The 27,077-nt window shown below is 37.4% G+C and overlaps 1 protein-coding gene across 1 annotated transcript in view; it reads right to left on the bottom strand.

Annotated features, from left to right (window-relative positions):
* The window catches only part of LOC138837131 (secretory carrier-associated membrane protein 1), an 86,154-nt gene that overhangs the window by 22,160 nt on the left and 36,917 nt on the right, over window positions 1–27,077 (bottom strand). The window contains exons 3-6 of the mRNA XM_070035916.1: window positions 18,979–19,077; window positions 17,550–17,658; window positions 14,066–14,194; window positions 8,100–8,259 (exon numbers count right to left, since the gene is read on the bottom strand). Coding sequence (XP_069892017.1) covers window positions 8,100–8,259; window positions 14,066–14,194; window positions 17,550–17,658; window positions 18,979–19,077 — 497 coding nt within the window. The remainder of the gene's footprint in view (window positions 1–8,099; window positions 8,260–14,065; window positions 14,195–17,549; window positions 17,659–18,978; window positions 19,078–27,077) is intronic.

Raw genomic sequence — 27,077 nt, 5'->3', positions numbered from 1 at the left:
AGTTTGGTCTCTTACAAATCTTAATTTTATTGTTTTCCATAAAAAGTATTTGCTAAAACAAAGGAAACAGATTTTTCTGTTTCCTTCTAGAAGTTTTCTATTTTTGAATTTTATAATTACCTATGCCTTTTAAGCTGGTTTAAAAAAGACAGATTCTTTTTGAAATATGGATATCTAATTGTTCCAGCATCTTTTCTTAAAAAATAGTTACCTGCATTTAGTTGCTTTTATAACCTCAACAACCAGCACTCCATATATAAGCAGCTTTATTTTTATTTCTAACTATTTTGTCCTGCTGTTCATTTTGTCTACATTTACATTCTAAACCTAGTATATTTCCATATGCCCTTAGAATCACCTGTTCATACTTCTACAAAACAACTTGCTGGGATTTTGAGATTACACTACAAATCTACTAAGTCTTTTAAAGAGAATACATGTCATAACAATGCCTCTTCTAATATATGAAAAAAGTGTTAACTTTCCATTTATATTTTCTGCATAAATGATCATGGATCTTTGAATGAGGACAGTTTTATTTCTTCCTTTTAACCTGGATGCCTTTTATTTCTTTTTCTTGTTTGATTTTACTGACCAGAACATCCAAAAAATCCTTGAACACAAATGGAAAGAATGTGTTCTCCATCTTTAACCACAGTATATGATTTATCTAGGGATTCCAGTCTTTTTTATTTTAATTTTTTATTAAGTAGTTGTACAAAGGAGCTTCAATTAAGTAGATTATGAGTACAATGCATCCTGATCAATGTTGCTCCATCATTCTCCCATATTTTTCCCTTACCATCCCTACCCTCAAGTTATATAATTCAATTTTTATATAATGTACATTGAATATATGTCTATAATTGACTGTATTTTTAGATAATTGCATTTGCTCACCCATCTGCCCTCTACCTGTGTGCCCTCCCCGCACCCCCCCCCCCAGAACATGTTTCTACTTCCTGGTATCCATTTTGTTAAATGGTTTATTAGTTGTTCTGAAAAGTTACACCATGTTTTAGATGCTCTTTATCAGATGCCTTTTATTTAAAATAGTAGGTGACTTCTATTCCAAATATTTATTCCATAGTTTGTTTTTTTCCCATGTATGTGTGCTGGTCCTGGGGCTGGGCACTGTCCCTTAGGTTTTTTGCACAAGGCTAGTGCTGTACCACTTGAATCATAGCTCTGCTTCCAGCTTTTTTGGTACTTAATTGGAGATAAAAATCTCACAGGCTAGCCCCAGCTAGCTTCAAAACATGATCCTCAGCTCATAGCCTCCTTGGTATCTAGGATTATAGGTGTGAGCCACGGGCATCCCACTATTCAGTGTTTTTAATATAAACTTACTACATTAGATTCTGTCAATGTTTTAGCTTCATCTATTAAGAAGATTTTATAGTTTGAGTTTTTTTAACTCTTTATAATATGGTGAATTATTATTAAAACCAATTTTTGTATGTAGGTGTGCTGTCCACACCTGTAATTTCAAAACTCAAGAGCCTGAGGCAGGAAGATAGCAAGTTCAAGCCCAGCCTGTCTCAAAAAACCAAACACCAAAAAACAAACAAACAAAAAAACCCACTTAAATTTCTAAAAGTTCCCCTCACTTGTTAAGACTGACTAAATTTTCAACTTTCTGAAATCAGCCCAATTCAGTTCAATACAGTGATTATTTCAAGGCTTTTAACATTTTGGTTATTCAACATCAGCATAAAACTCTGTTTATCAAGAGGAAAACACCAGCCAGAGTAATACATTCCCTAACTACCCATTCAGATGCAGTTTCTAGCTCACAGATATGTCTAGAAACCCTGCTCCTACTACTCTGTGTAGAGTTAGTGTCTGTCTTTTCAAAGCTAATACTTGCATAGAAACCTTTAACTTATTTCCTATGTTTCTCATGGAGTAGCCACTTTAACTTCTACTATTCTCTGCTCTGAAGAGTCTTCATCACTGCCACTGGCTTGCTCCCCCTAAGACTCTATCTCCCTTTGTTCCATCAGTAACAAAAACCTTGAAAGAGTGGTGTACCATTGATTTCTCTTCTCATGGGCTTCTCAACCCTACTGTAACCTCGCTTCTCCATACCTACTTCAGGTGTGTTTCAAAGTCGTGGAAAAAAATCTCTGTCTCTATTTTTTTATGGCTTTTGACAATGAAGGAGATCCTTTTCAAACCCTCATTGTGTCCCTAGCTTGCAACACTTTACAGACAAAAGACTACTGTCTTCAGATGGCATGATCCTATAATCTACAGGACTCTACAGACCACCCTCAAGCGTCCAGAGCTTATAAACGTCTCTGCCAATGTAGCAGGATATGAAGTAATGCCAAAATCAGTAGCTTTCCTGTATATATACAATGAACTAGATGAGAGAGAAATTAAGAGAAAAATTCTGTTCATATTAGCCTTAAAACAATAAAATAATTAGAAATAAACCTAATCACGAAGTGAAGGACTTCTCCATTTAAAACTATAAAACCATGAAGAGAACAACAGAAGGTAGAAAGGCCTCCCATGTTCATAGGCTGGCAAAATGCTGTGAACAGTGGTTATACTACCAAAGGCAATCTTCAAATTCAATGCAATACTCATCAAAATCCCCATGTCACTCCTCACAGAGATAAAGAAATCAATCCAAAAATTCATATGAAAGCACAAAAGGTCCCAAAAGCCAAAAAAAAAAAAAAAAAGTCATGCTGGCAGTATCTAAACTATTTACAGACCTTAAAATATACTATAGATTCTCAGTAACAAAACCAGGATGATACTGGCACAAAAATAAACCTGAAGACCAAGGGAACAGACTAGGAAAACCCACTGTGGGAGGAGTGGGGATAGGCAAGCAGGGCACCAGGCTCACACCTGTAACCCTAGTTACTGGGGAGCCTGAGATCTGAGGATCACAGTTCAAAGCCAGCTGGGACAGAAAAGCCCGTGAGACTCTTATTTCCACTAAATTACCAAAAAAAAAGCTGGAAGCAGAGCTGTAGCTCAAGTGCTAGCTTGGATAAAAGAAGCTCAAAAACAGCATCCAGGCCTGAGTTCAAGCTCCAAAACCAACACCAAACAAAAACAGGTGGGGCTGGGGGGGGTGGTGAGGAAGGGGTGCACACATGTGCACATTCCAATCCTAGGGCTTGAATTCAGGCCTCAAGCTCTCACTTCTTTTGTTATGTTTTTTTGCTCAAGTGGTGTTCTACCATTCTAGACATGCTTCCGGTTCTAGCTTTCTAGTGGTTAACTGGAGATAAGACTCTCATAGTTTTCTCAGCTAATTTCAAAACATAATCATCACATCCTCAGATCTCAGCCTCCATTAAGGTTTATAGCTCATTTCTCAATTAAAATGTTTTGGGTTTTTTTTTTGTTTTTTGGTCCGGTCGTGGGGCTTGAACTCTGGGCCTGGGTGCTGTCCCTCAGCTCTTCAGCTCAAGGATAGCCGCTCTACCACTTGAGCCACAGTGCCACTTCCGGCTTTTTTCTTTTTGCTTATGCGGTGCTGAGGAATTGAACCCAGGGCCTCATGCATGCAAGGCAAGTGCTGTACCACTGAGCCACCTTCCCAGCTCTCAATTAAAATGTTGAAAGCTGATAAATAATGGAATGGAATGGAATAGCATCTTCAATAATCTTGGGGGGGGGGTGTAAATAAGTTTGACAAGAAATGTACTCACAACCTTACTTATATAACTGTAACCTAATAAAAAAATTTAAACTTAAAAAAAAGAATCTTTTGCTACAAGAAATAGACAACATAGTTTATAGCACTAAAAGCAATGTCAGAAATGAGCATGAAATGACAAAGTTTTCAGCCAAACTAGGAAGTCCATTGCCAGAATCCCTGTACAAAAGCAAAAAAAGAAATAAAATATATGGAAGTAGAATGCTTTATCAAAGATCAAGCAAATCAACATAAAATTGATATGCATATGTGTAAATATCACAATGATGCCCCTTTGAGCAATTACATTAAAGATTAAAAAAGTAAAATATCCTCTTACGATTCTGTAAATCTTAGCCCTGGTTTATACAATAAATGAAGATTATGAGGTTTTTACTTTGCTCAATGAGAAGAACCACATAGCTTTCTTATTGTTGCTTTTCCATAACAATGCTCTCTACATTAAAAATACATATTGTGTTGCAGTATCTACATAATGTTTAGTGATCTGTGGAAATTCCAAATTAAGAAAAAAGTTACAATCCTTCAGAAATACTAAATGAGAAAAGGACAATACCATGTTTAATTCTGTTACATAATAAACTTGGATTTTTCTAAAGCACATACTCCCAAACTTCTTTATCAATCCCATTCAGTTTCATGTAGTGGGATTACCTTAGAACAGATAAAGTCCTGTGAGTGTATCAGAAAAATGAAAGGCCACAATTACACACTGGTAAAGTACACTGATGATAGAAAGTACTTTCATTCAACTTCTCCCATAAAGCATTACATTCAGTTCTTTTCTGCACAATGAAACTCAGGTAATATATCTATAAGGTTCATTTGTAACTAAGAATGTAGTCTAGGGATTTATAACATCAGAAGTAAAATGTAAAAATGAAAGCAGTTTAATTTCAACTATCAAAGGGGAGGAAATGTAACAAGTGACTTCACCTTACAAAAGGCAAAGCTGTCTTTTAGTAGTTTACTTTGGCTACAAGAATTATAGAAGGTTTAAAATCCAAAGTCTCTAGACTCAAGCCATTTTATTTTCTTCTGGCAGTGCTGGGGTTAGAATTCAGAGTGTTTTAGCAAGCACCCTACCACTTTGAGATACGCTCTAGCCCTTTCTGTTGTATTAGTTTATTTTTCAGATAAGAATCCCACTTTTACCCATGGCCAGCCTCAGACCATGATCCTCCTACCTACACCTCCCACAATACAGAGATTACAGGTGTGATCCTCAATAACCATATTGATTTTTGAGATGAAGTCTAACTTTTTTTTGGGGTATGGACAAACCATAATCTTTCTGATATTTACCTGGTTAAAATAATTTGTAAGGAGAAGTCTCACAAAAATATTCCTAATTCTATCTACCAGTATAATTATGGTAACATACTGAAAACATGACAGAAATAAGAAAATAGAGGCTGAATGTTAAAAATATTAATAAAGTTGGCATGGAGACTTATGTCTGTAATCCCAGCTACTCAGGAGGTAGAAATTGGGCAAAAGCTAATAAGACTAGATCTCAACAAATAAGCAGAAGGTAGAGCAAGTATAGAAGCATCTGTGGGCTGGGAAGGTGGCTCTGTGGTAGAGTGCTTGCCTTGCATGCATGAAGCCCTGGGTTCGATTCCTCAGCACTGCATAAACAGAAAAAGCCGGAAGTGGTGCTGTGGCTCAAGTGGTAGAGCACTAGCCTTGAACTGAAGAGCTGAGAGACTGTGCCCAGGCCGAGTTCAAGCCCCACTGACAAAAAAAACAAAACAAAAACAAAAACAAAAAAACAGAAAAAGTAGAACCATCTGCCATTTTTATGCCATCAGTGGGAAGAATTTGTTGACAAAGAAAAGGCTAGATTCTGAAGACAGAAAAAGAGAACTGGGAACTACGAGGAAATGACTTGGAGACAGAAAACTACAGGGAAATAAACCCAGAAGAAAAAAAAAAAACATCAAGGAGATCTGAGCTCTTCCTCAGCTCCTCAGTAGTGTGAAGGGAGCTGGAGACTATTACAAGGTAAAATAAACAGTCCTGTTGACAGTCTACTAATCCTAGCTGGGGAAAAGAAGTCCATAAAACCTGCCAGCCTGAAGCATACAGGCCATAGAGGATGGGTCACAGAAGTAGACCAGGAAAGGGAGATGCTCTAACAGGAACCCACAGGAATGTGTAAAATGAGCCGCCAGTGCAGCTCACCCCTCATCCTTCCATCCTTACCTGTGTAACTAGATTACCCAAACATTTATTTGTGGTTTGTTTTATTTAGCATTGTGTGAATATATTTATTTCTCCTTCTCTTTTCCTACTGCAAGACATGACCTAGATCTTTTCTACTCATCTCATTCCACTACCTCTTGAAGGGACTTTTCTCCAATTTGTCACAGATCAGAGGGCTATAATTGTGTGCGCTTATTCCTGAGTCTTCTATTCTGTTCCATTGGCTTTCATGTCTGTTTTTGTGCCAGTAACATGCTGCTGTTACTATGACTGTGTAGTATAATCTGAAGTCTGGTACTGTGTTTTACTCAGGATTTTTGCTGCTATTCAAGGTCTTTTATACTTGAATAATGAATATGAATTCTTGGGTTGAATTTTCTATTTCTGTGAAAAATGACATTGGGACTTTGGTTTTGGCAATATGGCCATTTTCAAAATTTTAATTCTGCCTATAAAGAACAATCATCTCTACCAATATTTCCTAGTGTTTCTTTTTTAAAAATTTGCTTTGTTTTAGGGTTCTTTTATTTGTGACTTTTTGGGGTTTGTGTGTGTGTGTGTGTGTCGAATATGGGGCTTGAACTCTGGGCCTAAGTGCTGGCCCTGTGCTCTTCAGCTCAAGGCTAGTGTTCTACCTCTTGAGCCACAGCGCCATTTCCATTTTTCTGGTGGTTCATTGAAGATAAGAGTCTCATGGACTTTCCTGCCCAGGCTGGCTTTGAACCTCAATCCTCAGCCTCCTAAGTAGCTAGGATTACAGGCATGAGCCATGGGTACCCAGCTTTTGTTTTGAGATAGGAAGTGGCGCTGTGGCTCAAGTGGTAGAGCGCTAGCCTTGAGCTGAAGAGCTGAGGGACAGCGCCCAGACCCAGAGTTCAGGCCCCAAGACCGGACCCCCCCCCCAAAAAAAGAAAAAAGCCGGAAGTGGCACTGTGGCTCAAGTGGTAGAGCGCTGACCTTGAGCTAATGAGCTGAGGGACAGCACCCAGACCCAGAGTTCAGGCCCCACGACCGGATCCCCCCCCCCAAAAAAAATAATGGTTAGGTGGTCAAGACCCAACAATGTACATTAGACAAAACGTCTCAAAAACTATGAAAAATGAAGGAACTTGCTTAACTGAGTATTCTGAAACAGTAAGTTAATGAATCACAATCTCCTAATATCTATAAATATACCACAAACATGTAAAAGGTAAATAGTAATCTTAACTGGTGATTAATAAACACTATGCAAAATATTATATTTCATCTTATAACCTAGTTTTTTGGAAATGGTTCTTTTGTTTGAAAAAACTAAAAATGAATTTGCACAGAAAACAGTTATCAAGTTGATAACTGAAAGTATTGAATATATATTTTTCCTTGATTTAAAAATTATGATTATAGGGCTGGGAAGGTGGCTCAGTGGTAGAGCGCTTGCCTTGCATGCATGAGACCCTGGGTTTGATTCCTCAGCACCACATAAGCAAAAAGAAAAAAGCCGGAAGTGGCGCTGTGGCTCAAGTGGTAGAGCGCTAGCCTTGAGCTGAAGAGCTGAGGGACAGTGCCCAGGCCCAGAGTTCAGGCCCCATGACCGGACCCCCCAAAAAAAAAAAATATGATTATAGCCAGGTGCTAATGGCTTGTGCCTGTAATCTTAGCTACTTAGGAGCTTGAGATCTGAGAATTACAATTTGAAGCCAGGCAGAGGAAGAAAAGTCGAGGAGACTCTTATCTCTAATTAATCACCAAAAAAGCCAGAAGGGGAGCCATGACTCAAACAGTACAATACTAGCCTGGAACAAAAAAACTCAAGGACAGCATCCTGGCACTGAATTCAAGTCCCAGAACCAGCGCGCATGTGCGAACCAGCGCACATGCGCAAACAAGCACACACACGCACGCACGCACGTACACACACAAAATATGACTGCAAAATCATCTATTTAAATTTTATGATTCTAGAGAGGGGAGGCATGAATATCTTCTACAAACAAGAGCTATAGATTTTTTATCTTTCCTTCTTTGATTTTCACATTTTTCTTTTTTCAATTGAAAGAATGAGATTTTATGATCCAATGAATACACAGGTATGCTATATTCAACTTTACAAGGGGTATGTTGTGCATTAATGAAATTTTTCATAAAAACTTTTCCATTTTCCTTTTAAGTTATACTAAAGTTTACTGGTTTTAAAGAGCACCTTTTAAAGTACACACTTTACCTGAAAGCTCCATAAAGTGGTCTGTACCAACAGACAAAGGAACAAGGAGTAAAAAGCAAGAACCACAGGATACTCAGTCCAAAGTCAACTGCTCTTGCAGAGTCAACGCAAAACCAAGCCAGACATCCGAAGATATTGAGAAACAATGTTACAGCATGAACTGCAGGAAACAAAACAGAAATGTTGACATTCCATTCATTCATTCAATAAAAGTTATCAATGAACATTTCCATTTGGTATTTTTCAAAGCACTGCTGTTTCTTACACATTTGATTTGAAAACAAAATACATAGTAAAGTGAGTCCTAATATCCAATACATACATTCTTGGTGATAAATCTAGTTGGCCCTTTCCTACATAATTAAACCAAAAAAAGCACTATTTTAGGTCTTCTTCCCTGAGAAAGGAACCTGTCACATGACTCAAACCAACACCCAAGTATTAAAGTTGTGCCTGCTAAGAATAGAGATTTAGGAAAAGATCCTACTCAGAATAATATTTTTAGAAAATTAAACTACAGAACAAAAACTGGGCTAAAAATACAAATAGATTAGCATATTCTATAAGGATTACTTCATTTTCATACATTTCCAATTATTAGTGTGGAGGGCAGTCTGGGGGCTTGAACTAAGAGCCTGGGAGCTGTCCCTAAGTTTTCTTGCTCACAGCTAGTGTTCTACCATTTGAACCTATGTCCACTACAGCTTTTTAGTAGTTAATTAACGATAAAGAGTCTCATGGACTTTCCTTTCTGAGCAGGCATTGAATTGCAATCCTCAGATCTCAGCCTCCTGAGAATCCAGAATTACAAGTGTGAGCAATTTCCAATTCTTCTAAAGTCCTGAAAAACTGTTTGGTTGATATTATTAATAGCACGCACACATACACACATACAATGATGCATTTCCACAGGTGAGCAAGCCTTTCCTCTAGGTAAGACAAATAAACCTTGGCAAACTCTTCAAAATTTAACAGATCAAAAACCTAAATAGCATCTAAGAACACTATGATCCTAAAGAACAATACTTACCTACTACAGTTAATAATTTTAAAAAACTTTTGAAATATTCATAAACAGAATTTATTTTAGGAAAATAAATTTTCCTGTAAACCAAAATACTATAAATGATATAAAATGCAAATTAAACTATAACTAATTAAAATTAACAAATAAAAAGTTTATTCAAGCTAAATAAACAACATAACATACATTAAAATGAAAATTTGAGTATCTTAATAAATCAAAATCAGTAATTAGTAGAACAGGATAAAGTCACATATTCTAGGATGCTCTAAATCTGCTCTCATCTAACTATAGATGAACAAACCCTCGAGTGAAACACTTCATAGGATGAGCGAAGACATCTTGGTATAGTTACACTACAGGACAATTACTTCACCGCTGTCAGCTTGTTTCTTAGCTACAGAAATATCTGAGCTCTTCCAGCTTTAAAATTCATTTCCCTTTTTTTAACTTTTAATTATTCCTACCTCAATTTTTTATGTGTATGTGGCAGTCTCAGGGCTTGAACTCAGGACCTCAAGCTCTCACTCAGCTTCCTTGCTCATGGCTGATACTCTACTACTTAACCTACCAGTCCAGTCAGGCATTTGCTAGTCTCAAAGACTTTTCTGCCTTGGCTAGCTTTAAACTGTGATCAATCAGGTCTCAGTCTCCTGAGTTAGTATACTGTCATGAACCACCAGTGCCCGGCACTTATTGGAATTTTAATTCTCATGAAAGCTGGCTTACTAACATATTAAAAACACTTTTTTAAAAAATTTAAAGACAGCTGTGGTAAAGGCTTAAAAACAATTCAAAGTGTAAAATTATTGTTCTGTATTATTAAAGGACAGGCAGCTATATAAAAAATTAAATGTTAAGAGCATTCTAACTTCAGTTTCAAACTTCACAGGAAAAACTTGAAAGGTTTTTCTTTTAATTCATTCAAAAAATTCATTCACATATGTTCTAAAGTCCTTAAAATTCTCCAAAGTATAGATAAAAGTATTCATTTAATTTTATGTAATCTGGCAAAAAAACAAAACTGTTTCTAGATGTTTCCAAAGTAACTAAGAACCATGATCAATAAATCATTTACTTATACTTCAATAAAGGTCATAATGTCTAGGGCTATTTAACAATCTGTCCACTTATGTGAAAATCAGCACATATAGAATGGCATATCAATGTGAAAGCATAATCTATATTGCTAATTTCAACTCAATTTAATGTACAGTCTTGGACTCTGAGGACAAGCAAAACACTGGAGAAATCTTTAAGCCATTTGGTTCACATGAAGTGCCAACTGAACAACTCTCTTTCATATAAAATTTCAAATTTGCTTTACCAAACACTCAGATTTGGTATTAGTGGACCTAAATTTGTAACCATAAATACAATATAATTTTTTCTAATTTCTGAATTACAATATAGAACCCTAACATCGAATATTATCTTCTTCGGTACATGTTTATTAATGTAGCTTGTATTTTTTTCTTTTTTTTATTTCAGGAAGTACACTTCAAAAAGTCATTCTTCATTTCAGTGTTAATTCTAATTTCCTCAGTTTATAGGGTAAATTATTAATTTTATGTCAGGAACCTCTGAAACTCTATCATGAATGTATTTATTTAAATGGAAAGCACTTCTTTCTTTTGGTACTTCTGGCAGATGGTACAATATGGAAATCTAGATCTAGACTAGCTGGATATCTATCCAATTCTAAAGTTACTTGGAAATGTTGAACAAGTAACTCAAATTTTCTAAGTTTCTGTTTACCTATGTATGAAACCAAGTAGTTTAATATCTGCTTCAAAATGTGGTTAGGACTTAACAAGATAATATATACAAAGTGATCAACACTATGCCAGGTATAAAATAAATTTTCAACAAATGTTGATTGTCATTACAATTATTACTTTAGTATGAAAGCATTAGCCAGCCCCAAATCAGCAACAGGTTGCTGCTTCTTCAAACTAAATACAACAGCCTGTATCTTTTAAAATGCAGATACATTACTAAGCTGGTGATAAATCTTAACTTTTTTGCAAAACAGAATCCTCATTGAAATCTTGAGCCTTCTTCAGTGCCAATTAACAATACTATAAAAATTATACTCAAGTATATTAGATCCAAAACTCTGAAAGTTATGTACTTGTCAGAGTAAACCATTCTATTCTGAAGCCATCAACATTAAAGTAGTCAGCCATTTAATTCAACCAACCATTTCCCCCAATCTCCAATTCACTAAATTTCTTGTATAATATTTTTCAAGCTCCTGTTTCCTATACCATGTTTTTGTAAAGTCAACTAACATGCCTAAAATGCTCAACCAACTTACATCCATTTTTAAAGTATACACACATAAAATATAAATGCACATATATGAAGATACATTGGCTAAATAAATGAATTGGTTATATGTACATGTACATATATGGAATTATACCTTTAATATTAAAATACATATAATGCTACTGACACTGGGGATTCAGTAAAGCAAATTCTCAACAAGAAGCCAAATATAAAAGTTCAAAAAATACTGTCCAAAAAATGAGGGAGGGGATAACAATGTTTGACAAGAAATGTACTCACTACCTTACGTATATAACTGCAACCCCTCTTTACATCACCTTGACAATAAAATTAAATTTAAAAAAGAGGAAAAATACTGTCCATAAATACTTCTCATATCCCCAAATCACCTCATCTACATGAAGGATGCTCCTAAAAGATTTTGAAGAAAATTATTAGAAAAGTCTCACTAATTATAAAATAAGAATGTGCCCTATAAATTATAAATCCCATTACTGTTATTACACAATTGCCATCTTCCCATTGACTCAATGACAGTCAGTGAGGCTGAGGTTACAGTTTGTAATAAAATGAAAATGAAACAGAGTAAGTAGGAAGTCTGTGTAGATACAGCAAACTTGCTGATAGCTTGACTTTACTTTTGTATTCCATGGGCCATAACTATACTCTAAACAATATGAGCATCACAGACCAAAATGTATATGATAATGACTTTTTAAAAAATTGTCAAGTAGTTTCAAGAATTGCAATACTCATAGCCACTTGAAAATTAAGAAGTAACTTGTGCCCAAAGCCATTTTAAAATTACAGTTTAAGGCCAGGTACAAGTGTCTCACAACCTATTATCCTAGCTACTCTGAGAGAAGCCAAGAGTTCCAACAGTTTGAGAATGGTCTGGGCAAAAAGTTAGTAGGACCCCAGCTCCCTACTGACATAATTGCTACCATATGTCAACTGGGAGAAAGCCAATGCAACGAAGTATGCCTCACACTACAACTATGCAGGAGGCAATCTAAGCCAAACAAAAAATTCACAAGATCCCATCTCAGTTGAAAAAGCTAGGTATAGTAGTATATTCCTGTCATCCCAGCTACAGTAGGAAACCTAAGTACGAGGATCATGGTCCAGGAAAGTCTGGACAAAAATCAAGAAAACCCCTCAAATATAACCAGAGTAAGCTTAGTACAGTGGCTCAAGTCTATAATCCTAACTACTTGGAAGATGGAAATGGGGGATCATGGTTCAAGGCCAGCTTGGACAAAAAGTTCAAAATACTCCATCTTAACAAATAACTGGGCACAGTGGCATACACCTGTCATCAGCTACTTGGAAAGAACAATGGCTGGGTGCTACAGCATGTGCTTCTCGTCCCATCTATGAAGGTTAAGATTCAGGGTGATCCCTACATAAAGAAATACACTATCTTCATAAAACATAAAACAACAACAACAAAAAAGGTTGGGGTGTGGCTCATATAACAGAGTGCCTGCCAAGCAAGCAAGAAGCCCAGGTTTAAACCCCAGTACTACAAAAAAAACAAAAACTTACAGTTTATATTATATTTTTTTAGTCATAACACATACATTTAACAGAATTTAACATATTTTAACATATACAAAGGTCTTCCTTTGTATAAACGTAGTACACATAATTTTTTTCAAAACAAATCATGTTAAGTAAAACTCTTCAAGGGAAACAGATCATTATATCTATGACACAGACTACTGCCTCAAAAGAAAATCTTTTTTTGGTGGGGGGGTCAGTCATGGGGCTTGAACTCTGGGCCTGGGTGCTGTCCCTCAGCTCTTCAGATCAAGGCTAGTGTTATACCACTTGAGACACAGCACCACTTCCGTTTTTTTGGTGGTTCATTGGAGATAAGAGTCTCACGGACTTTCCTGCCCAGGTTGGCTTTGAACTGCGATCCTCAGATCTCAGCCTCCTGAGTAGATAGGATTACAGGCATGAGCCACCAGGGCCCGACTAAAATCATTTTCAATATGAAGGTTTTTCCTAGCAAAGAAGATAGATTAACATATATTATAATTCTGTCATTTCTAATATGATATTTCACTGAGCATGGTGCTTATGCATACAATCCCAGCTACTAAGGAAGTAGAAATAAAAGGATCATGATTTGAGGCCAGCACTGACAAAAATATTAGTGAAACCCTATCTCAACAAATGAGCTGAGGGTGAGGGGATGTGGGGATACTGAAAATATCATGATCCGGGGCCAGTCTAGACAAAAGCACAGACTTTATTTACCCCAAAGTAGATTTTAAGAAGTTAGGGAACATGACACAAGTGGTAGAGTGCTTGCCTAGCAAGCACAAAGCCCTGAGTTCAATCCTTGGTACCACCAATTTCATTATAGAAATTATGAGTAAGACCTATATGCAGAAAAAAACATAATTTACCATATTATCTTTAATATATCCAGTCCTTAAAAAATGGATTTTTACAAGCTGTGAGTAGGATGGAAAGGAAAAACTGGAAGAGATCAAGGGAAGGGATGAAATTGTCAAAAAAAAAAAAAAGTACTCTTTACCTGACTTAGAAGTATAACCCCTCTGCCCATCACCTTTATAACAATTTTTAATTAATGAACATATGAACTCCAAATAAAATTGTGTTCTATACTCACACATCCACAAGTAGTACATAAGCTTTACTGTCTTTTGGAATTCTACAGGAATGTCTACTGAAAAATCCTGATAGAAACAAGGTCCCACAGGAAAATTGCTAGGAAGAGGTGGCCAATTATTTTTTCTTCCTGTAAATAAAAAGAGACATTATAACAAATACGTACTATTCCAAGTTCTGTTTTATAATAAAGGCCCCTATTATTTTAATAGCTGTTATTTTAAAACAAAATTATTACTGTTAAATTCCTAGAACTTTGAGAGCTAAGCTTTATAGTTCTAGAAAATTTCTCAGAATTACTACTTTATAAAAACCATAGTGGTAAAAATACTTTTCCAGTCTCATATCATACTTGGCAGGAATCATTTGTGTATAGGAGAAACTAGAAACAAAAAAAGCATTAAAACATATCCTCAGACTCTGCCTTAAAATCATTTATTTCAAAGTCTCAAGAGTCTGGCTGTCATGGAAAAGCCACGGAAAAGCTTCAATATCAATTTTCTCCTCTTAGTCCTAAGTATTTCAATAAAAAGGCCAAACCATGTAGAGAGGGAAGACTGTCTTTTAAATCTCAGGTTTTCTACTGTTAACTTTATGAAGAACAAAAGATTAAACTAATACCAAAAGAATCATCCAGAAGTCTCAAAATCTAGAAAAAGACAACACCCAAATGATATATCTAAGAAAGTATAAAACTGTAAGAAAGGGAAATTAAAAAAAAAAATCAGAGCATAGAAATAGAAGTCAACAAAAGTCATTGGCTAATTTTAAAAATTTTATCCAACAACTTTAAAATTTTTAATTCTGGGGGGGCTGGGAAGGTGGCTCAGTGGTAGAGCGCTTGCCTTGCATGCTCGAGGCCCTGGGTTCGATTCCTCAGCACCACATAAGCAAAAAGAAAAAAGCCGGAAGTGGTGCTGTGGCTCAAGTGGTAGAGCGCTAGCCTTGAGCTGAAGAGCTGAGGGACAGCGCCCAGGCCCAGAGTTCAGGCCCCATGACCAGACCCAAAAAAAAAAATTTTTTTTTTAATTCTGAGTACTTTTTATAGACCAAAATAATTTTTATAGTGGAAAAAAGATGACCTATTTGATTCTCCCCAAATGTGCCCTCTGTTACATTAATTACAGTATTCAAATTTGGGGACAGAGTATATATAGCTCAGTAGTAGAACACTTGCACCACATATACAAAGTCCTAAGTCTGCCCCCAGCACATTACACACTTTTACCAATCTCTCCGTATTTAGAAAACAGTAGAGCTGGACACCAATAGCTCCTGCTTATAATCCTAGCTACTCAGGAGGCTGAGATCTGAGGATCATGGTTTGAAGTCAGCTCAGACAGAAAAATCTGTAAGAGTTTTATCTCTAATTAATCACACACACACACACACACAAACACACACACGCATGCATGCACGCACGCACACACGCGCGTGCCCAGAAGTGGAGAGCTGTGGCTCAAGTTGTAGAGCACTAGCCTTGAATAAAAAATCTCAGGGTCAGTGCTCAAGCCTTGAGTTCAAGCTCCAGGATCAGAACAAAACAAGAAAGCAAGAAGGAAGGAAATAAGGAAAGAGGAGAAAAAGAGAGAAAGAGAGAGGAGGAGGGGAGGGGAGGGGAAGGAAGGAGAGGGGAGGGGAGGGAAAGGAAGGGACAACAGAGAAAGTAACAGAGCTGGGGAGAATGTTTATGTTGCAATAATCTATGGTAGTAGAATGTACCAATGTAATCCTCCTCTGCCTAACGTATTGAAATTTTTAAAAAAAGAAGTGTTAGCCACTGTTCCAAAGCTTTAAAAAAAAAAAAAAAAAGTAGAGAATAGCAGTAAAGAACAGTCTGTGGCTCTGGAGCCAGAAGTGCCCAGACATTTACTGGTTAGGAGGTTTGAGGCAGTCTAACCTCTCAGAGCTTGAATTTCTTCAGCAATAAAAAGGGAGTAACAACTAGACCCACCCTCAAAAGGATTACAATGAAGATTAAACATGAGTAAACCGGTGAAAATACAAAGTATACTACTACAAATCTAACTCTGTTAATGTCCCACTCTTTGTTATTACTTTTACTAAAATGTCTCACAGAAATAATCTGCCCATGGGCTAGGAATGTGGCTTAGTGGTAGAATGATTGCCTAACATGCATGAAACCCTGGGTTTGATTCTTTAGTACCACATAAACAGAAAAAGCCAGAAGTAAAGCTGTGGCTCAAGTGGTAGAGTGCTAGCCTTGAGCAAAAGAAGCTCAGGGACAGTGGCCAGGCCCTGAGTTCAAGCCCCAGGATTGGCAAAAAACTAAAAGAGAATGAATTTGCACTTATCTGTACTAAGAGGACAGATTATCGTTTACAGATACTTCAGAAACACCTATTCCAATTAACCTCTCTAGTATCTCCTTCTATAGAAACTGTCTCTGGACTGCAAGCAAGAAAATGACCCAGATAAACATCTCTTTCTGAGGCTCTAGGTAGAGCCTCTAGCCTCTTACATTCTGAGATTGGGAAGAAATATTCAATGTATTTTTGTCCTGGCCTTGTTATGTCATCCTTACCCAGGTATCCTACCTGTGCCTTACCCAGCTAACCTTCTTCCTCCTTATTCAGAGACTGTAAGTACTCCCTAAGATACTACCCTAACGTGATCTTTGAGGGCTGGGATGTAGCTCAGTGGCAGAGCACTTGCCTAGCAAGTGCAGCATCCTGGGTTCATCCCCAGGACCAAAAAAGAAAAGACAAAAGCAAAAAATACAGTTAAAGTGATCTTTGAGAACCAGCTTGAATAATTCCATAGAAAATTCAGAATTCATTTATTTCTTTATCATATAAGTAGCCTGGCTTAAGCCGGGCGCTGGTGGCTCACGCCTGTAATCCTAGCTACTCAGGAGGCTGAGATCTGAGGATCACGGTTCAAAGCCAGCCCGGGCAGGAAAGACTGTGAGACTCCTATCTCCAATAAACCACCAGAAAACCGGAAGTGGCGCTGTAGCTCAAGTGGTAGAGCGCTAGCCTTGAGCTGAAGAGCTGAGGGACAGCGCCCAGGCCCAGAGTTCAAGCCCCACGACTGACAAAAAAAAAAAAAAAAAAAAAAGTAGCCTGGCTTATCTGAAAAGTTTTTCTAATATTCTTTGGCTAATATGATGTTGTATTTATAAGGACCAAGACAGAGAGATAGTGTGAAGTTAGTTTGAAAAAGGTAAGAGTCAAATGCAGGGCACATTCAAGCACCCTCAATAGAAAATGTGGAATTAAAGGATCCTGGGCCCAACCAAAGTTATCAAGTTCACATTCACCTTCTGCGTGATGAGGCTAACACTATTCTAATCTCTATCAAAAGACTATACAAACCAGCCAAGATCAGAGAGCTACAGATTATCAGGTAGGCAATCTGCTGTCTGGTCTTCTTGTAAGAACAGGAAACAAGGCAGGTTTATCCACAAATCAAATGAGTACAATTACAAAAGAAATTCCATTTCAAACTTCTTTGGATACTACCATGTTGACTGAGATTCTGCATTTCTCGTTCTCGACGATCTAATTCTGCAGCTTTTCTTTCCAGTTCTTCTTGGCGCTTAAGAAGTTCAGCTTGAGCCAAAGCATGTTCCTAAACAAAAATTTCCCATATGTAAGTAGGCTGTCAGAAGAACAAAATACTCTACCTGCCACTTATTTCTATTATGATAGAAGTATAATGAAAATAAGATTCCCCAAAATAGGAATTTATTCGAAAATATAATTTCAGAAAATATAATGGGCATATTTGGCTCATTTTAATCTTTTGGTTATGAAAACTCTCAGTGGAATGTTGAATTCATAGGATAGGGGAAACCTATCATATTAACAGTAGTCAGAGTCATGAAGTAATCTTAGAAAATGAAATTAAGGTGACTTTCATGCCTAAATAAGAGAGGAGAGACCAGGAGAACACTTGAGGAAAAGGGTAAACAAATTTGCATTGGCTCTGCGATAAAGGATATATAAGGCTCCCAGTGATGCAAGAGTACTTTATAGTTTCTTAAATGTTGTAAGATGCTGAAGCAAGACAAGGAGATACTTAAGAAATTCTTGCCTATAACTCCGATCCTAGATGATACCCAGCATCTTATTCATCTCTGAGTTTTCCTGCCATCTTCTACCTCTCCCTCTATTACCCACTGGTTAGCCAATATAACTTACTCTCCCAGTAGTATCTATTATCCTATCATTATTCTATTGTTACTGTAATAAAACTATGCATTAAAATTTTAATAGAACAGCTAAACACCGGTGGCTCATGCCTGTAACTATGGCTACTCAGGAGGCAGAGATCTGAGGATCATGGTTCAAAACCAGCCCATGCAGGAAAATACATGAGAAACTTATCTCCAATTAACCACCAGAAGACAAGCTGTGGCTCAAATGGTAGGACACTAAGCCTTAAGCAAAAAGCTTAAAAAAAAAAATTGCGAAGAGCCATGTGCTGGTAGCTACCTACTCAAGAGGCTGAGATCTCAGTTAAAAGACAATGTAGGCAGAGAAATCCAAGAGATTTTTATCTCCAATTAACCAGCAAAAAGACAAAAGTGGAGCTGTGGCTCAAGTGGTAGAATGGTTGCCATAAGTGAAAAGGCCTAGTGAAAGCCCAGTACTAGTGGCTCTAGTACTGGCACGCACCAAAAAGGGGGCAAGAAAAAGTTCATTCTGCAAATTGTACACCAAGGTGATATATAAATCCAATGACTTATTTAATAATGGACTATATTCAATAAGGTATGACAAAGTTAGATACTGACAAAAAGTATTAGCACTTGTCCAGTGGCATGATAGCTTATTCAGACTTAAAAGTGATTTAAAACTTCAAGGAATGGGCAGAGAATTACTTTGCTCTATTACTTTGCAATACTGATACTGTAATTTCCCATACAAATAGTTAACATGCACTAACCTTTGCAATCTGTGTATAAGCTGGATGTTCCTCTGTTGGTTTCATTATTGCTGGTTGTGTGTTGGGTACATTAGGCATTTTCACACTGCCTGGTGGAGGCTAGAAAGATTAAGGAAAAAAAAACACAAATTATATAACTTACGTTCTAACTCTAACACAAATAGAAAGTACCATCCTCCAAGATCTGTCTCTTCTTAGATGTCTGCTGAGAAAGACTTTGGGCCCCAGGAACCCCTTTCCCAACAGAGAACATGGGTTCAACACAATTGTCTGGGCTTCGTAAATGCGGAGAGCTGACTATGTGCAATGCTGAGCCAACATGTTAGATGTCTACTGAGGAGAACCTCTGTCCTAAGGAATCAACCACCACCAACATGGCAGCAGTGGCCTTATCTGTCTTTCACAGCTTCTGACAGCTGACTGACTGAAGCTGAGCCAATTTCTGAGATGTCTGAGGAGGATCTTGGTCCCCAGGAAACTTGGCTTCACAATAGCCACCATTGTCTCTCCTTCATAGCTATGGAGAACTCACTATGTAAGCCTAAGCCAATTTCTGAGATGTCTGCTGAGGAGGGCCTCCACCTTCAGGAAAGCCAACCTGACAGCAGTGGTCACTCACCGTCCTTCATTCACAGACACTAAGAACTGTATGTATAAGGGTAAGTCAACACTTGAGATGTCTGATGAGGAGGACCTCAATCCTCAGGAACCCAAGACGACAGTGGTCATTCACAGCAGTGGCCATTGCCTATACTTCACAGTTGCTGACAGATGACTTCACAAGCCTGAGGCAACATTTAAGATGTGTGCTGAGGAAGACCTCATTCCCTAGGAATACAAGAACATGGACTCAACAGCAGTGATGCATCATCTGCTAAGAAAGACCTCAATCCAAAGAGACTGACTTGACAGTAACAGCCACTGTCTGTCCTTCACAGCTACTGAGAGCTGACTACGCAAGGCTGAATCAATGTCTGAGATGTGTGCTCAGGAGAACCTCAGTGGGCAGGAACTGAGAAGACAAACTTGGCAGCAGCAGCTACTGTCTGTCCTTTACAGCTGACAGCTGATTGCTTGAGGCTGAGCCAACTTCTGAATTGTCTTCTGAGGAAGATCTTAACCTTTAAGAACCTGAGAAGACCAACATGACAAAAGTGACGGAAGCAGCTATCTGAGACATCTGCTGTGAAGGACATTGTTCTTCAGGAACCCAAGAAAAACAACCTGACTGGCAATCTGTCTGTCCTGTGCAGCCACTGCCAGATCACTGAGCATGCCTGAGTCAACATTTGAGATGTCTGCTGAGGAGGTTCTTGGTTCCCAGGAACCCAAGAAAAGGGTTCAACAGCAGCAACATTGTCTGTCCTACCCAGCTACTGGGAGCTCACTGTTTGAGACTGAGCCAATTTAGAGATATCTGCTAAGCCAACTTCTGAGAAGTTGTGGAGGAGAATGTAGATCACCAGGAACCTGAGAAATACCAACTTGACAGTAGCAGCCACTATCTTCAGCCACTGAGATCTGTCTACACCATGCTCAGCCAACTTCTGAGAGGTCTGCTGAGGAGACCACTTCCCACCTGGGAAGTAGTGGTCACTGTCTATCCTTCATGACTACTGATGGCTGTGTGTGTGTGTGTGTACACACATACATACATAATGTATATATAATTTATATGTTTATATATAGATTTATGTATAACTATATACTATATAATATGTACATATATAATTATACATAATATAATTGTTATATTTGTATATATTTTATATATGTGTGTATATATGTATATAGAAAATCAGTATCCTCAAAGCATATTGGAGACCTGTTGCTGCAATCTAAGAACCACTGAAAAGTGAAAAGCACAGGAAAATGGACAATAAACTGCACAAACTCTATTTTGCCAATAAGAAATGTCAGTATTTTGAAAGCAGCTGCAAAATTAAAAAGCAGATAGAGCTGGGTACTGGTGGTTCATGCTTTAATCCTAGGTACTCATTAGGCTGAGATCTGGAGGATCCAAGATCTGAGGCCAGTCTGGGCAGAAAAGCTTGCTAAATTCTATCTCCAAAAAAATCAACAAGACCACAGGGCTGGGGATGCAAACTATGAGACCCCCAAATTCAAATTGTAGTTCTACCAAAACTAAAAAGTAGTTATAACATAAGAGAAAGGAAAAAAGGAAAACAGGTAAGAGCTACAAAAGGAAGTTCAAAGGTCAGAACTCCTAAGGGTAAAAAACACTGCTAAGGTAGCATGATTGTACCCTGACACAGCTAATAGCAGCCATGGAAAGGAAACCAGGTATAACTTAAGATATTACTACAACTGATTCTATAATTCATATGGGGAAATGGGGGCTAAGAATAGGTCAAACAATTCAGAAGAAAAATAACACAGGGAGATCGGTGATAACAAGACTTACTAGAGAATATAGAAATTAAGTATGTTACAAGACTTACTAGAGAATATGGTAATTAAATGTGTTACAGACACAAGACAAATGCACAAATTTTAAAAACGGACACAGAAACAAACCCACACAACTACAGAAGTTTGATGCCCAGAAGAGGCAGCACTAAAACAGTAGAGAAATGCTACTAGTGACTAAATGGGGCTAGGATAGATTTTTACTTAGAAAAATAAAGCTCAATTTCTTATTTCATACAGATAAAAACAAACTCAAGATAGATTGACAATAAAAGCAAGAAAGTAAAATAAACATTTTTAGGGGAAATTTTTATTTTTATAAACTCAAAGCAAGCAACAACTTCTTAAATGTGAGCTCTAGAAGTCATGTGTGATTTGCTTATGATATATGCCACATGTTTAAAACAGTGCCTGAAACTCAGCACTCAAGTATCCATCAACTCAAGTCAGTTAAAAAAAACACACAAATTATTAAACTTGGATAAATTCAACTATATTGAAATTTAACAGGTGAATATGAAAAAGTAAAATCACAGGCTAAGGAAATTGTTACACAAAATACATACAAAATTGTTAAAATCCACATAAATCCAAATTATTAATTTAAAAAATTGGTTAAAAGCCTGGTTTCAGTGATTCATGCCGATAATCATAGCTACTCAGGAGGCTGAGATCTGAGGATTGCAGTTCAAAGCCACTAAGACAGGAAAGTCCATGAGACTCTTATCTCCAAACTACCAAAAAGCTAGAAGAGGAGGTATGGCTCTAGCATAGAGCATCAAGTTTAGTAGAGCACTAGATTTGAGCACAAAAGCTCAAGATCAATGCCCAAGCCCTGAGTTCAAGCCCCAGGACCAGCACACACACAAAAAAAAGGATGGAAGGAGATAAAGAGAGGAGGAAGAAACAGAGAGGGGGGAGGAGGGAAGGAGAGAAAGAGGGAAGGAGGGAAGGAGAAAAGAAGGGAGGGAAGAAAGGAAGGCAGGAAGGAAGGCAAGAAAGGAAGGCAGGAAAGAAAGGCAGGAAGGAAGGCAGGAAAGGAAGGCAGGAAGACAGGCAAGCAGTCATAGAAAATAGATTAAAAATCTGGACAAACTAGACAGAAAACAGTAATAGCAAATGAAATACATGATGCTCAATATCACTAGTCATCAAGAAGGATAAAAATAATGACATTCAATTTTGAAGGCATGGGACAGAAAATTTTAAACTTTTAACACCACTAAAATTTGGAACTATAGTTTTATATACAATAGTGGTATATATGAAAATTTAAGTTTTTCAAGTCAGTGAGAATACAAAGGATTATAAAAAAAATGTTGCTAGACAATAGAGAAGGGGGGAATCAAATCCCTGTCTCAACAAGAAAAAGCCCAAATAAAAGAAAAGAAAAGGAAAACTATGAAGGACCTAGGAGATAGTAAAACAAAAAGATCACTAGATGACGATCTGATCTTGAAATAGAAAAAAGTCATTCTAACAAGCAGTATTTATTCTGTCTATAATCCTAGCTACTTAGGAGGCTAAGGTCTGAGGATTGTGATTCAAAGACAGGAAAAGCACATGAGACTCTCTTCAATTAACTACCAAAAAATCTGAGGGGTAGAGTGGCCTCCAATGTAGCTCAGGATGACAGGCCTCCTCTTCAACCAGTTATGGGCTGAAAGGCAACCTCTAAAGCTTTTCTGCCCAGGCTGAGCTTGAACCAAGATCCTTCCAAAGTAGCTAAGATTACAGACAAGAGTCAGTGACAAACAAAGGAGGAGGCTACAATGCTTGATAAGAAATGTACTCATTATCTTGCCCATGTAATTGTAACCCCTCTGTACAGTATTTTCACAATAAAAAAAGAAGAAGAAAAAGAGTCAGTGACATCTGGCATGAACAGCTGTTTTTTTTAACAGCAACAACAAAAATCCCAAGGAAATCTAAGATATTCATAAATATGTATATAATAAGAAAACTAAAAACAGCTTTTGTTATAATAGCAAATTACAAATAATCCTAAAGCCCTAGGAACATATTTAGGATCCACTCAGTTGAATAAACAGCAACAAAAAAACAATGACTAAAGTCTCTAACATTCAACACACATCAGGAGAAACACAGAACAAATTATCCTAGAACTTACCCAGATGAAACCTTACTATCAGTGCTTTAAGGCTTTAAAAATAAATGAAGTATTCGGTACAACAAATTAGAAGATAAGGGTGAAGGTAGGGTTAGAGCTAGTAATTTGACATGGCAGAGGCCACAGATGCTTGTGAGACAGCAATGCTGAGAAAGGCTGAAAAAGCCCAGATCCTACTCTAACAGCTAATATCTGCATAATTCCTTTACACTTATACATATTCAATAGGTCTCTGTCTAGCTCTGGGATTATCTGTTTCTTCAGCCACAACACACTTCAAGCCAAGTACAACTCTCAAGAAAGATCTCTTAAACTATCATTAACAGCCTATTCTGATCATGGCTTCTATTGTTTTTGAAGTTTTCACTTTTACACATAAAGGCAAACTTAATCTTAAAAAAAAAGATTAAAAAAAAAACTTGAGACTGCCACTTTGGGGTAACATGGCAGACCACATATGTGGAGAGACCCATAGCATATAATACCTTAAAATACCTAAACATTTTATCTAAATGTATTATAAATATATAGCCTAACCAGGCACTGATGGCTCATACTGTAATCCTAGCTATTCAAGAGGCTGAGATCTAAGGATCCGGGTTCAAAGCCACATTTGTTAGACTTTTATCTCCAATTAACCACCAAAAACCAGAAATGGGTGCTGTGGCGCAAAGTGGTAGAGCATGAGTCCTGAGAAAAATTGCTCAGGGATATCACCCAGGCCCTGAGTTCAAGCCCCACAATTGACAAAAAAAAAAAAATACACACACACACACACACACACACACACACACACACACACACACACACAACCATATATAGCCTAAGAAATCCTAGGAAACTATAAAGTGAAACAATAAAGAAGGAGTGACATTGATTGAAATACATCGTAAAGAAGTGTGTAAAGGTAACAATGAAATCCCCTCTGTATAACTAATAGAAGCTAATTTTAAAAATAAAAAAGATAACCTATTGAAGTCAGTCGAACAACTATTAAATTAATAAGAAGAGAGAAACCATAAACCCAAGAAAGAAGAATCATTGTTTTTATGTGCACACTACTACTAAGGCTTGAACTCAAAATCTCACATTAACCCAGATTTTTGGTTTGCAGCTAGTACTCTACCACTTGTACTATGCCTCCAATTCAGCATTTTGCTGATTAATTGGATAGAGACTCTCTTGGATTTTTCTGCTTACTGCCCAGGCTGGCTTTGAACCGCAATCCTTCAGATTTCAGGATTGCAAGTGTGAGCCACCACCAGCACTTGGAGAAAGAAGTCTTAATGGCCCTTCATGCAACTTGCCAAATCCCTGCCATTAAAGAAGCTGGAGACAAACCTTGAGAGCTCATGCAGGAAACTTCAGATCCCTGCTTGAACAAGGACTTCCTAAAGAGCAACAGTCTCAGTGAATGAAGGAGGAAAAATGAAGAAAGAAGTGGTGAGAATGTTTACATGCATTTCCCTAAAAAATCCTATTTATAAACTTACCAACTTCCAGATTTGGAGCCAAAATTTATTTTTTTCTTTTTTTTATTGTGAAAATACTGTACAGAGGGGTTACAATTACATGGGCAAGATAATGAGTGCATTTCTTATCAAGCATTGTAGCCTCCTCCCTTGTTTCCCCTTCCCATCCCATCCTCCCCCCACCACACCAAAGTTGCAAAGTTCGTTTTCAGCATAACGACTTGTACGTCTCATTGTTGCAATGGGTCCACCTGTATCCCTATTTAAACGATTTGTTTTTTCCCTTCCCCTCCACAAATTATAACAACATCAAATACAGTGAAAGCAGGGGTTATACCATGGGGGAGGGACATACAAAGCAACAAAGAAATAATCTTATAAATGTGTTAGAAACAATCTCATGAAAGAAAAGAACATTTAAATACATATCTTAGGGTTCATTCCCCTAACATCAACTTATCTGACCTTTTCTGCTTGACTCAGACATATACTAGTTATTGCAAATAAGGGAAACCATGAGACCTATGTTTCTTTGGGCCTGGCTTACTTCACTTAATATAATTTTTTCCAAGTCTTTCCATTAAGGAGCCAAAATTTATGCTTACCCACATCAACAACAACAACAAAAATAAATAAAATGCTGCACACAGAAACCCAAAAACGGAAACTATCAGAAACTGCAAGACATGATGACAGAATAAAAGAATATAAAAGATAAGTAACAGTCTCAGAGAAAGAGAATGAGCTAATTACTGTTTAAAAAGGACCTGAGGACACCAAACTCCAAAACCTAACCCAGATTTCAAAAAATGTAATGCTGAGATACATCACAGTGAAAGAATAAACCCTAAAATTGGCAAGTGAAAAAAAAGACACAATTCCTACACAAAAGATTATCAACAACTAAAAGAGGCTTCACAACAGCATCAATGGAAACCTTGGTAGAGCACTTTAGTACTAAGAGAAAATAACAATTAATGTAGAAGTCTAAGTCAAGTAAGAGTAGATGTTGAGAACTGTTGGGGCTCAGAACATAATAACTTAAGGACAACAACTTGCATTATTTTGAACAAAGGAAGACTGGAACCGCTTCAGATGCAAGGTTGTTCTGACCTTCTCCTATCCTCCTCTCTCCTACTCCTCCTTCTCCAAAAAGAGGCCAAGCTAGGAAACCTAAAAAAGTCACCCCCTTCTCTCAACTCTATCATTCCAGAGTGGTCCTGACTCATTACAGAAGGAAGGAAAGCTACAAGGAGCAAAAGCTACACAAGAACCTGAATGAACTGCCTTTGGCTGAGTTTGAACTCTTTTGTTCAAACATATTTCTGTATACCTGTTTATTATTCATCAAGCTTAAGCACAAAAACAGGTTTCCCTGGGTCTCTGGGTCTCCATTTCTTAAGGTTCCATGTCACATAAAACTAGAATTCTGATATTGGTTGTATTTTTCCTCTTGTCAACCTATGACTGTTATGAAGCATGAGAAGAATATTAGCACTTTGTGCCCCTACAGGGACAAGGTGAAAAAACAAGAACAGACAGTAACAGAGTGACTATCGATAAATCTTCACAGAAGGAACTGCTACTTTAGGAATAGGGAAACAATGGCCATAAGGAAAATTTGAGATATGAAAAAAAACACTCTGGTACAACTGGATGTATTAGAGTAAAATGAGCTTTTTACCTCTTGACTAGACTGGAGCTAAGTCTGCCACTACTTTGTCAACACTGGAAAAACGTGAAATACTGAGAAAAGCAAATGGTGCCAATACAGGTACAAAGAACAAATCTGGGGCAGGTCAGAAAGAGAACATGATAGTGGTAGATTCTGGATGCAAATCACAAGTCTAAAAGAGCAAGGCTCTATATCCTTCTGTGGTAGGGATAAACTGGGAATAGATTTTATTTTAAAACATCTCTGGGATGTATTTTAACACAGTCAACTATATTTGCATGTCCTATGTAGTTTTCAAGAACCTCTAAGACAGCTCAATAAAAAGCACAGTAAGGTTATGTTTGCCTCAACAGAATTAAGAACATTACACCAGCTGGGCACTGGTGGCTCA

The sequence above is a fragment of the Dipodomys merriami genome, unplaced genomic scaffold, assembly GCF_024711535.1.
Source record: "Dipodomys merriami isolate MVZ:Mamm:240054 unplaced genomic scaffold, mDipMer1.0.p SCAF_263, whole genome shotgun sequence".
NCBI lineage: Eukaryota > Metazoa > Chordata > Mammalia > Rodentia > Heteromyidae > Dipodomys > Dipodomys merriami.
The sequence above is the reverse complement of the archived record's forward strand: the minus strand, read 5'-3'. Positions and strand labels throughout refer to the sequence as shown.